Below are 12,247 nucleotides of genomic sequence, written 5' to 3'. Positions count from 1 at the left end.
AGAGCCTGTTCCTGGAGACCTGGCATCAAGTCCCATGTCAGGCTCCCTGCATGGAGCCTGCTTCTCCCTCTGCCTGTGTCTCTGCCTCTCTCTCACTCTGTGTCTCTCATGAATGAATGAATGAATGAATGAATGAATGAATGAATAAATAAATCTTAAAAAAAAAGAAGAAAAAGAAAAGAAAAAAGAAAGATCTCAAATAAATATAACTCATGGGAAAAACTAGCCCATACTTTGCAGAAGGAAGGTAGTAACAAAGACAGGAGAAGAAATCTATGAAATAGAGTTTAGAAAAACAACAGAAAATATCAATGAAACTAAGAGCTGGGTTTGTTTGTTTTAAGATTTTATTTACTTATTTGAGAGAGAGAAAGGGTGAGAGAAATCATACAGGGAGAGGAAGAGGGAGAAGCAGACTCATTGCTGAGCAGGGAGCCTGATGTGGGGCTTGACCCAAGAATCCTGATCTCAGGATTTTGGCTCATGACCTGAGCCAAAAGCAGTCACTTCACTGACTGAGCCACCTAGGCACCCCTAAGAGCTGTGTTTTTAAAAGATAAGCAAAATTGAGAAGTCTTTAGCCACACTAAAAAAGAAAAAAAAAAAAAAGACAAAAATGAATAAAATAAAAAATGAAAGTAGAAAACATTACAGCTGATACCATAGAAACACACAGGATCATGAGGCTATTATGAACAATTATATGCCAACAAACTGGAGAACCTAGGGAAAAAAATATAAATTCCTAGAATATACAACTTACCAAGACTGAATCATGAAGAAACAGAAAATATGAACAGACCAATAATAAGAGGAGACTGAATTAGTAATCAAAAACCTCCAAACAAAAAAAAGTCCAGGACCAGAAGGTTTTACTGGTGAATTCTACCAAACATTTATTTTTTTTTAAGATTTTATTTATTTATTCATGACACACAGTGAGAGAGAGAGAGTGAGAGAGGCAGAGACACAGGCAGAGGGAGAAGCAGTCTCCATGCAGGGAGCATGATGTGAGACTCGAACCTGGAACTCCAGGATCATGCCCTGAGCCAAAGGCATATGCTCAACTGCTGAGCCACCCAGGCGTCCCTCTATCAAACATTTAAAGAAGAAATAACACAAATTCTGAAACTCAACCAAAAATTGAAGAGGAAGGAACACTTTCAAATTCATTTTACAAGATAAGCATTACCCTGATCCAAAACCAGATAAAGACTTTGATAGAAAACTACAGACCATCTTCCCTGAATACAGACACAACAATTCTCAACAAAATATTAGCAAATCAAATTCAATAGCACATTTAAAGAATCCTACACTATGACCAATCAGTATTTATCCCTGGGAGACAAGGACAGTTCGACATATGGAAATCAAAAAATATTATATGCCACATTAACAGAATGAAAGATAAAAATCAACAAAAAGCATTTGACAAAACACAACATCCATTCATGATAAAAACTATCAACAAATTGGGTAGAGAAGAAACATAACTCAATAAAATAAATGTCATATATAACAAATCCTCAGCTTATATCATCCTCAAGGGTGACTGGTTAAAAGCTTTCCCTTTAATATCAAGAATAAGATAAAAGTGCCCACTCTTACTATTCTTACTTAACATAGTACTAGAAGTCTCAGCCAGAACAATCAGGAAAGAAAAAAAAAATTGTAAAAGGCATCCAAATCAGAGAAGTAACACTGTTTAAAAGTGATATAATCTTATAGATGGAAAATCTTAAATACTCCACCAATGATTAGTGTTTCTATCAACAATATATCTGAAAAAAAAAGGGAGAATATAAATTTAAACTAGTATCAAAAATAAATACCTAGGTATAAATTTAATGATGACTATGTTCATGCACCAGAGGAATTAATACTGTTAAAATGTCCACTGCCCAAAGCCATCTATAGAGTCAGTGCAATCCCTATCAACACTCACTGGCATTTTTCACACAAAGAGGAAAAAAATCCTAAAATTTGTATGGAGTCATAAAAGACCTCAAAGAGCCAAAGCAATTCTAGGAAAGAACAAAACTGGAAGCATCACACTTCCTGATTTTAAACTACACTACAAAGTTGTAGTAATCAAAAACAGTATGATAGTAGCATTAAATCAGAAACACAGACAAATGAACAGAACAGAGAGCAGGGAAATAAATACCTGCACATATAGTCAAACTAATAATTGACAAAGGATCCAAGAATACTCAACGAGGGAAAAGATAGTCTCTTCAATAAATGGTCCCGGAAAAACTGAATAACCATGTGTAGAAAAATGAAACTGGACTCCTATCTTATACCACTCACAAAAATTAACTTGAAAGAGATTAAAGAGTTAAGCATAAAACCTGAAAATTCATAGAGAAAAATATATGGGAAAAACTCTTTGACACTGATCTTGGCAATGACTTTTTTTTTTTCAAGATTCTATTGATTTATTTGACAGAGTGGGGGTAGTCTGAGCACAAGCTAGGGGAGAGGGAGAAGCAGGCTCTCTGCTAAGCAGGGAGCCTGCTGAGGGGCTCAATCCCAGGACCCATGACCGAGTCGAAGGCAGACGCTTAACCGAGCTACTCAGGAGTACTGGTAATGACTTTTAATGTGACACCGAATGCACAAAAAACAAAAGGAAAACTCAGTATGAGGGACAACGTCAACCAAAAATCTTCTGTATATCAAAATAGACAACAAAGTAAAAAGGGAAACTACAGAATGGGAGAAAATATTTTCAAACCATTTATCTGATAAGGGATTAAAATCCAAAATATATAAAGAATGCATACAATTCAATAACAAAGAAACAAACAAGTTAACATCCCCAAAATGAATAATCCAATTAAACAATGGGCTGAAGATATGAACAGACATTTTCCCAAAGAAGACATATCGGTGGCCAACAGACATATGACAAGATGCTCAACATCACAGATCAGGGAAATGCAAGTCAAAACTAAATGAGAGATCACCTCACATCCATCAAAATGGCTAAAGTCAACAACACAAGAGACAACATCTGTTGTCGACCATGTGGAGAAAGGAGAACCCTCTTGCACCGTTGGTGAGCATGCAAACTGGTGCAGCCTCTGTGGAAAACCATATGAAAGTTCCTTAAAAAGTGAAAAATAAAACCACCCTACCATTCAGCGATTGTGCTACTGGGGCATTTACCCCCAAAATATAAAAACACTAATTAAAGGGATACATGCACCCTGATGCTTACAACACCATTATCTACAATAGCCAAATTATGGAAATAGCTCAAGGGTCCATCAATTGATGAATGGATAAAGAAAATGTGGTATATATAATATTACTCAGCTATAAAAAAGAATGAAATTTTGACATGTGCAATAACATGGATGGTTAGAGATGGCTAGACAGTATTATACATAAATTAGAGAAAGACAACATATGATCTCACTCATGTGGAATTTAAGAAAAAAACAAAAGAGCAAAGGGGAAAAAATGAGAGAGAGGCAAACCAAGAAACAGATTCTTAACTATAGAGAACTGATGGTTGCCAAAGCAAAGGTGGGTGGAGGTAACAGGTTGGGTGGGTTAGGGGGATTGGGGAGTGCACTTGTTGTGATGAGCACTGGGTATTGCACGGAGGTGCTGAATTACTATTTTGTACACCTGAAACTGATACTGTACATTAACTGGAATTCACATAAAAGGTTAAAAAATAAAATTGGGCAGAGGAACTGAACAGGTATTTTTCCAAAGAAGGCATACAAATGGCCAACAGGTACATGAAAAGGTGTAAACCTCTAGCTCTGTATATCAAAATAGACAACAAAGTAAAAAGGGAAACTACAGAATGGGAGAAAATATTTTCAAACCATTTATCTGATAAGGGATTAAAATCCAAAATATATAAAGAACGCATACAATTCAGTAACAAAGAAACAAACAAGTTAACACCCCCAAAATGAATAATCCAATTAAACAACGGGCATGCAAACCTCTAGCTCTATGAAAACCATGAGCTATCACCTGACACTTGTTAGAATGGTCATTATCAAAAGACAAGAGATAAATGTTAGTGAGTATACAGAGGTAAGGTAACCCTTGTGCACTACTGGCTGGTGGGAATGTAAACTGATATAGCCACTATGGCAAACAGTAAGATTCTTCAAAAACTTAAAGGGTTGGGGGGGGGGGGGGGGACGGGACTGGTGACAGGCACTGTGGAGGGCACTTGTGGGATGAGCACTGGGTGTTATACTTTATGTTGGCAAATGGAATTTAAATTTTTTTTAATGTAAAAAAAAAAAAAAACCAACTTAAAAATAGAACTACCATATGAGCCAGAAATCTCATTTGTGGGTATATATTCAAAGGAAATGAAAACAGGACATTGAAGAGAGATTTACACTCCCATGTTATTATACACAACAGCCAAGATATGGAAACAACTTAAGTGTCCTTCTATTATATTATTCAGCCATTACAAAGAAGGAAATCCTGTCATTTGCAACAACACAGATGTATCTTAAGGGCACTATGCTAAGTGAAAAAAGAGAGAGAAAGACAAAAACTGTATGATATATATGTGGAATCTAAAACAGCCAAACTCATGGAAACAGAATAGAAGGGTAGTTATCAGGAATTGGAGGGTGAGAGAAATGGGGAGATTGTGGTCAAAGGGTGCAAACTCCCAACTAGAAGATGAACATGTTCTGGGGATCTAAGTACAACATTGTAATGATAGCTAACAATAATATACACCATACACTTGAGAGTTGTTTAAAAAGATCTTAAACTACAAAAAGTTTTCACCACAAAAAGTAAAGGTAATTATGTGACAGGGCAGAGGTATTAGCTAATGTTATGGTAGTAATGACTTTGCAATATATAAGTGTATCAAATCAACATGCTGCAAAACAACTTACACAATGTTTTATGTCAATTATATCTCAAAAAAGCTAGAAAAAATCCTTTTTTTCAAGAAAGAAAAGAGAAAGGAAAGATAAAGGAAGGAAGGGAGGGAGGCAAACAGGAAACAAGGGTTCTTGGGAGAAATGGTTGATTGGGAGTGGGGCCTGGGGCAGGGTACAGAAGCCAACATGGAAAGTGCTTTCAATAGCTAAAACTCGAATCATTTGAGTAGTATTAGATTATAATCCAAAGAATGAAATAAATTTTCCTGAATCCATACTGATGTACATGAATAACTAAAGGAATAATTAAATGGGGGAGGAGTAATAAATAGCTCTTGCTTACAGAAAAATTCCACTTTATAATAGACATGAAAGAAATATAAAAACTCCATTAGAATACCAGAGTAATAATTGCTACAGGCAAGATCCAGTGATGAATGATAAAATTAATGATGAAAGTTTAAGCAGAAACAGGATGTTTACTTAGTCTACCAGTTTCTCTCTCGAATATCTAGTATTTACATAGGAAAAACAATAACTGTACAGTGCAATATCTTAGTAGACACCACTGCAGTCAAGTAACCAAGGTTAACATCACCAGTAATGCATATCAACTTAATGTGCTCCCTAATGAAATGCACTGAAAATGCATAACCTCAATATACTCCTGAGACATCAGGCAAAACTAAATAAAAACTTTCTCCAAAGTAACTTTTCAAAGTGTCAAGGTCATAAAAAACAAGGATGGCCACAGATCGAAGGAAATAAAGTAGACGTGACGATTAAAACGCAAGGTGGTATCTTGGGTTGGATCTGAAGTAAAAAAGGTTCATTTCTGGAAAGAATCAGGTGAAATCCAAATCAGTCTATATTTTAGTTATAATTTTATATTAAGGATAATTTCTTAGTTTTCGGTAAATGTTTTACAGTTAAGATGTTAATTAACATAGAGGAAGCTTTGGTAAAGGACATATTGGCAATCTCTAAGATATTTTTCCCAATGATCTCTGATTCCTGGTATTCACACCCCTGTATTATCCCCTAACCCTTAAGTGTGGGCTGGAAATAGTGATTCATTTCCATCGAAGACAAAGGTGCAGAAGTAGTGAGGTTCACTTAGAAAGTGACGTTACAAAGACTATGACATTTCTCTTGGGCATCCTTCCTTCTTCTCTCATGCTCACTTAGAGGGGCATTTGGTTGCATATTTAAGCTGCCTTATGGAAGGAAGGGAATGATGTCTCTGGCCAATAGCCATGTGAACAAGCTTGGAAGCACATCCTTTCAATCAAGCCTTGAGATGGGACTACAGCTACAGGCAATAACCTTGTTTGCAACCTTGAAAGAGATCCTGAGCTGAAATGAAAGCACCTGGCTAAGCCTCACCTAGATTTCTGACTCACAAAACCCATATTAACATTGGGATAATATTTATTAAGCTGGGATCCCTGGGTGGCGCAGCGGTTTGGCGCTTGTCTTTGGCCCAGGGCGCGATCCTGGAGACCCAGGATCGAATCCCACATCAGGTTCCCGGTGCATGGAGCCTGCTTCTCCCTCTGCCTATGTCTCTGCCTCTCTCTCTCTCTCTCTCTGTGACTATCATAAATAAATAAAAATAAAAAAATAAAATAAAACAAAAAAAAATATTTATTAAGCTACTACATTTCAGAGTAATATGTTACACAGCAATAAATAGTTAATACAAGAAGTCTTCCTACTATTTTTGTAGCACCTCTGTAAATATAATTTCAAAACAAAAGTTTAAAAATACTTAATACATATTTACATATTTTATTCACATATATACATAAACACATGTATACAGATTAGTGTATATATGTATATTGTATAGTTTGAACTACTATATATTTTTAAAGATTTTATTTATTAAAAAAAAGATTTTATTAATTTGAGAGACAATGAGAGAAAGCATCAGTGGGGGAGGATCAAAGGGAGAAGCAGACTCCCCACTAAGGGGGGAACCCAATGTGGAGCTCGATCCTAGGACTCCAGGATCATGACCTGAGCCAAAGGCAGATGCTTAACCGACTGTGCCGCCCAGGCACCATCTGAATTACTATGGACTCTGGAGTTGGACAAACCTAGATTCAAATGCCACCTCTAACATTTAATAATAGGCATGCAATGTTGGGCAAAACATCTAATTTTAAAATATTAGGATTAGGATTTTAAAATAGTGATTATATTAAGTATAAAATGATATCTGCATCTACTATAACAGATGGCATTTAGTACATTCTAGACAAACGGCATTATTATTAGTTCATATTTATAGTCATCTATTATTTTCTTCTAATTCAGGGAATTCAACTCTAATTCAGTATTATAATGGTGAAAGTAGAGACTGACCCTGTTTTTTAGGCCCATATTCTAAATCACTAACTTTAAGAACTATAAGGGCCTTTCAGTTTTTAAGCCTTTTCCTTCCATCATCACCTGCATACAGGCACCAAAGATATTAAATGACCTGTCCAAGAGGAGAGCTGACAGAGGAGCTGAAAGCAGGGTTCAAGATTCGGGGAGACGTTACCATGTGGTGAACAAGTTCTTGCTTTAAACAGACTGAACTAGACTGCCCATTCTGTTGCTTACAAACAGTATTATGTGTGGGACACCTGACTGGCTCAGGTGGTTGAGCATATGACTCTTGTTTTAGCTCAGGTTGTGATCTCAGGGTTGTGAGACTGAGCCCCCATCAGGCTCCATGCTCAGCAGGGAATCTGCTTAAGATTCTCTCTCTCCCCCTCTCCCTCTGCCCCTCCCTACCTTTAATAAGATAAATAAATAAATCTTAAAAAAACAAAACAAAACAAACACAGCACAGCATCATATGAGGCAATACTGTCTGCTGGCAAAAGAAGCAGTATCAGTGTCTCAGTTTCCCAGAGGTAGACAGGAATACCACGACCTACCTCATAGGGTTATCATGAGCATTAAATGAGATAACATGTATAAGTCCCTCATTGCCATGACTACCACATGTGGATACTGAATAAACATTTTTCCCTTCCCTCTTTCCAAGCCCAGGGCTCTTCACTATGATATGATGCCTTCTCAAGTAGAAGGTGGAACATGAAACAGAGAGGGTAATTCTGTTTATCTGTATTTTAAAGGATTCAAAATGTAAAGCTGAATTTATGACAGTCTTAAAATTAGGTTGAATAATATAGCTCTAATGTATTTAGTTCCGACCTAGGTTTCCTTTCTTAGAACACATGCAAAGTGGGGCATCACATCAGACAGCGCATTATATTGATAGCATTACCAATGATATTAGCCTTGATAACTTGGCTAAAGTGATATCTGCCAAGATGCTCTGTTGGAAAGTTACCTTTCTTTCATTGTAAATACTAAATATTTGAATCATGAAATGGAAACTGAAAGAGACGGGAGAGAGGAAGCATGCACAAATAAGCAAGAGAGTGAGCATATATGCACACATCCCAAAGCCTGGTCTTCAGCATATTTCCAATACAATAAATAATCAGTAAATTGTACCATGGGATGATCAAAGACTCTTCCCAAAGTAATTTGATGTTCTGAAATAATTAATGCCAAGTCTTGTCAAAAGCCTTTTAAAATGATAAATAAGGGGATCCCTGGGTGGCTCAGTGGTTTTGCGCCTGCCTTTGGCCCAGGGCGCGATCCTGGAGTCCCGGGATCGAGTCCCACGTCGGGCTCCTGGCATGGAGTCTGCTTCTCCCTCTGCCTGTGTCTCTGCCTCTCTCTCTCTCTATCATAAATAAATAAATCTTTAAAAAATAAATAAAATGAAATATTAAAAAAAAGATATATTACTTTCAGATGTTCTCTCTTATTTAGGAATTTATGCCTTAAAAGACTTCTAGAAGACTAGTCAGATACAACCTCCCCTAAGAAAAATCATACTACCTTTCCCAAGAACTTACATTTGCTTAAGTATTTAAAACCCTTTATCACAAATTCCATCAGCTTGCTTGTCATCACAATGAGACTCACCGATCTGCAGATACCGGAGTCCCTTCTGGACTGGAATATCCTTCCAAATCTGAAATGTTCACTTGTGTTTGCCTTGAGGTTACTATCTGGCTATTCTGAAAAAGTATGCTTTTCAAGTCCTGAGAAATATCATTACTATCTGGAAGAGGAGACTGTACAACTTGGAAGTCCGGTGAAGATTTAGGTCCTACAAAACCTAAAGATTCTTGATTCTGTGCTATAGGTTTACTGGCCAATAATTTGGAGGTTGGTTCCAATGATCTTGAAGATATAGTTTGTAGGTCAGAGTTAAACTCACTATTCATCCTTGTTTTAGAAGCCGGATCCAATGTGTGAAATCTTTTATCTAAGGTTCCACTATCCAACTTGGAAGGAGTCTTGGGATAAAGAGTTATACGAAAACAAGAAAGTGCTTTTCTATTTGAGGGTGGAGTAGATGCAGATGTAGAGGTTACTAATGTACACTGACTTGGGGCTGATTGGGAGATCACATTATCAAACTTGGCTTCAACATTTATCATATTAGAAATGTATGATTTAAATTTATGTTGATTATTCTTTTCTACTACATAATCCTGAACTTGAGGAATAGGGGAATGGTATTTTCCCATGTGATCTACATCTGGGGCTTTGCTCTGTTCAAAGAGCTGACGTTGTTCAAGAAAAATGGAAGAAGGAAGGTCTGAAGCTATATAATCCTGACCTTGAAAGGGAGAGTGGTTTTCTCTCATCTGATGATCTAAATGTGGGGCTTTGCTTTGTTCAAAGAGTTCTTGTTTTTCAAGAAAAATGCGACAAGGAAGGTTTGGAGCTACGTAATCCTGATGTTGAGGAGGGGGAGAATGGTGTTTTCTCACATGGTGATCTGCATGTGGGGCTTTGCTTTGTTCAAAAAGCTGTCGTTGTTCAAGAATAATGTGCGAAGAAAGATCTGGAGTTATAGTTACATTCTTCTCTTTTACTCCTAGTGTGGAACTTGGTCTGCTCATGCTAATGAAGGTATGGTTATCAGAAAAATGAACTTCCTTGACATTGCTACACTTTGTACTGGTACTGGGCTCAGAGTCACTGCTTTTAAAATCTGATCTTTCTAAGAATTTTTCTTCTTGCTGAGAATGTTCAACAGATAACTTTTGGCTTTGCCTGCTACTTTCTGCTAAAATAGTCACAGCTTTATCTGGTGAATGACTAACAATTTTAAATGACGAAGGGGAAGAGGTTCTCTGTTCTAGATCTCTGGGAGGATTTTGCTCTTCAGTGAAATGAGAATTAAATACCCCCACAGATGCTCCAGTACACTGGCTACCTTCAGTAACACCAACCTTAAGAACAGAGGAATCTGAAAAGCATTTAGAATGTCGGTGAGATGAAAAAGTGATGGAAGTAGTAAACTTTTTCATGGGTTCAGGGGGCAGCATTTGTGAAGAATGACAATCCATTTCTTCAAGTGGCACAGAAGCAGGTTCTACTAATTCTGACAGCCAAGGGTCTATCTTTTCATGGAATGGCATTCGAAGACCCTGGCTAATTCTGAAGTCATCAGCTGCAAAGTTTTGAAATGGGGAATGACTTCGTAACTGCAAGGAATTCCAAATTTTGAAATGGGGGTTACACTGGTCTAGTGATTTGGAAAGGTCGATGTGTCTGGTTCTCCATGATGATGGACTCCGTTGTCCTCTGATCATGTCTGAGGGGTCAGCAGATCTGAAAGCACAAGGGTGACTATCCAATTGTGGTTGTTCGGCAGTTAGAGTCCTGAAACATCCTTTTTCATGGCTCTCAATAATAATGTGACTACATACAGCTTCTGGCTTGCATCCTATTCCCCGTGGACTCTGTAAACCCTAGAAGATATAAACAAATTCTTACTTGAAGTAGTCCAAATAGTTATATAAAAACCAGTTATATAATCCAGGCTAAGATTTAACCACAAAGGTCCTGTTCATTTTTTACAATAAAACAGGTAAGAACACAACAACAAAAAAAGACAGTTAAAAAAAAAAAAAAAAAAAGACAGTTAACTATAGGATAAAATGGCTCATGATAACTAAGACCATATAGTTAATTTCTTCTAAAACTGTTTCACTAAAGTAACAAAAATAAAGACCACTATTGCCCTTAGTATTCTTACCTTTTTTCTTTTAGTAACAGAGGTCCCTTACCCTAACCTTTGCTGCTCACATGGCCACAAAGCTGGAGAGCTTTCCAGATTCCTTTGTACCTAAGTATAAGTATGACTAGGTTTGGGCCAATGAGATATAAGCAAAAGCAGTAAGTGTAACTTCTGCTTCCTGTCCTTAGAAAATCAAATTCTTGACCTCCATGTTCCCCTATTACCACCATCATTACCATCGCCATTACTTTTGCCAGCTGAAAATGGTAATATCTAGAACAATCTCAGAAGCCATGTGGAAAAATGGCTTAGCTGCCAAGCCTGCTTGGGTCTTTGGATAACTTCAAGGAACAGAGCTCCTTTTCCTATCCTAGACTATCATATAAAAGAAAAATAAGGGATCCCTGGGTGGCTCAGAGGTTTAGCGTCTGCCTTCGGCCCAGGGCATGATCCTGGAGTCCCGGGATCGAATCCCGCGTCGGGCTCCCTGCATGGAGCCTGCTTCTCCCTCTGCCTGTGTCTCTGCCTCTCTCTCTCTCATTAATAAATAAAATCTTAAAAAAAAAAAAAAAAAAGAAAAAGAAAATTCTATCTTATTTGAGCCATTGTATTTTGAGGTCTCTTTGTTATAGAAGCTTGGCCTATCACCTAATGTTTTACCAGTAAGAATAAGGAAAGGAATATTCCTAAGAATAGGAAAAAGAATGAGTACTTCTTCCTGGAGTGTTGGATCAGAACCTAAAGCTACCATAAATATAAAATCTCTTTGAGATTTCTGTGTTTTACCTATAAAGTTAATACTTGGCATCCTATTTGATAACAGCCACATTTGATTTCAAATAAAAAAAAAACTAAAATTATGCTGTCACTTTTGACATAATGGAGTAGTAGTTGTACTTCCTCCTATTCATCTTGTAAGTATAATTAAAAGTCCTAGATATTATATATAAAACAAATTTAAGAATCATCTGAAAGATGCAGAGAAGGCAGGCTGGCTATGGATTTTGGGACCTGAGGAATGACATGGTAGTGAAATCCTGGGTTTTCTTTTTATCTCATATATTCCAGATTTAGGAGCTAAAGAAGCCAGTAATACAGGAAAAAAGGGCATAGGCAAAGGCTCTAACAAAAACTCACACTCATTAGCTAAAAAAAATAGTAAAAGTGAAGTCTAGCAAGACAGAAAACTTTTAGACCAAAACTGCTCTATTACAGCCAAACAACACAGAAAAAAAACCCAGCT

The 12,247-nt window shown here is 37.0% G+C and overlaps 1 protein-coding gene across 1 annotated transcript in view; it reads right to left on the bottom strand.

Moving 5' to 3' along the window:
* ALMS1 (ALMS1 centrosome and basal body associated protein) overlaps nt 1-12,247 on the bottom strand; it is a 223,335-nt gene that overhangs the window by 102,998 nt on the left and 108,090 nt on the right. Inside the window, exon 12 of the mRNA XM_072766940.1 lies at nt 8,892-10,735. Coding sequence (XP_072623041.1) covers nt 8,892-10,735 — 1,844 coding nt within the window. The remainder of the gene's footprint in view (nt 1-8,891; nt 10,736-12,247) is intronic.

Source organism: Vulpes vulpes, chromosome 8 (genome assembly GCF_048418805.1).
Source record: "Vulpes vulpes isolate BD-2025 chromosome 8, VulVul3, whole genome shotgun sequence".
Taxonomy (NCBI): Eukaryota; Metazoa; Chordata; class Mammalia; order Carnivora; family Canidae; genus Vulpes; species Vulpes vulpes.
This window is presented reverse-complemented; position numbering and strand designations above follow the sequence as displayed.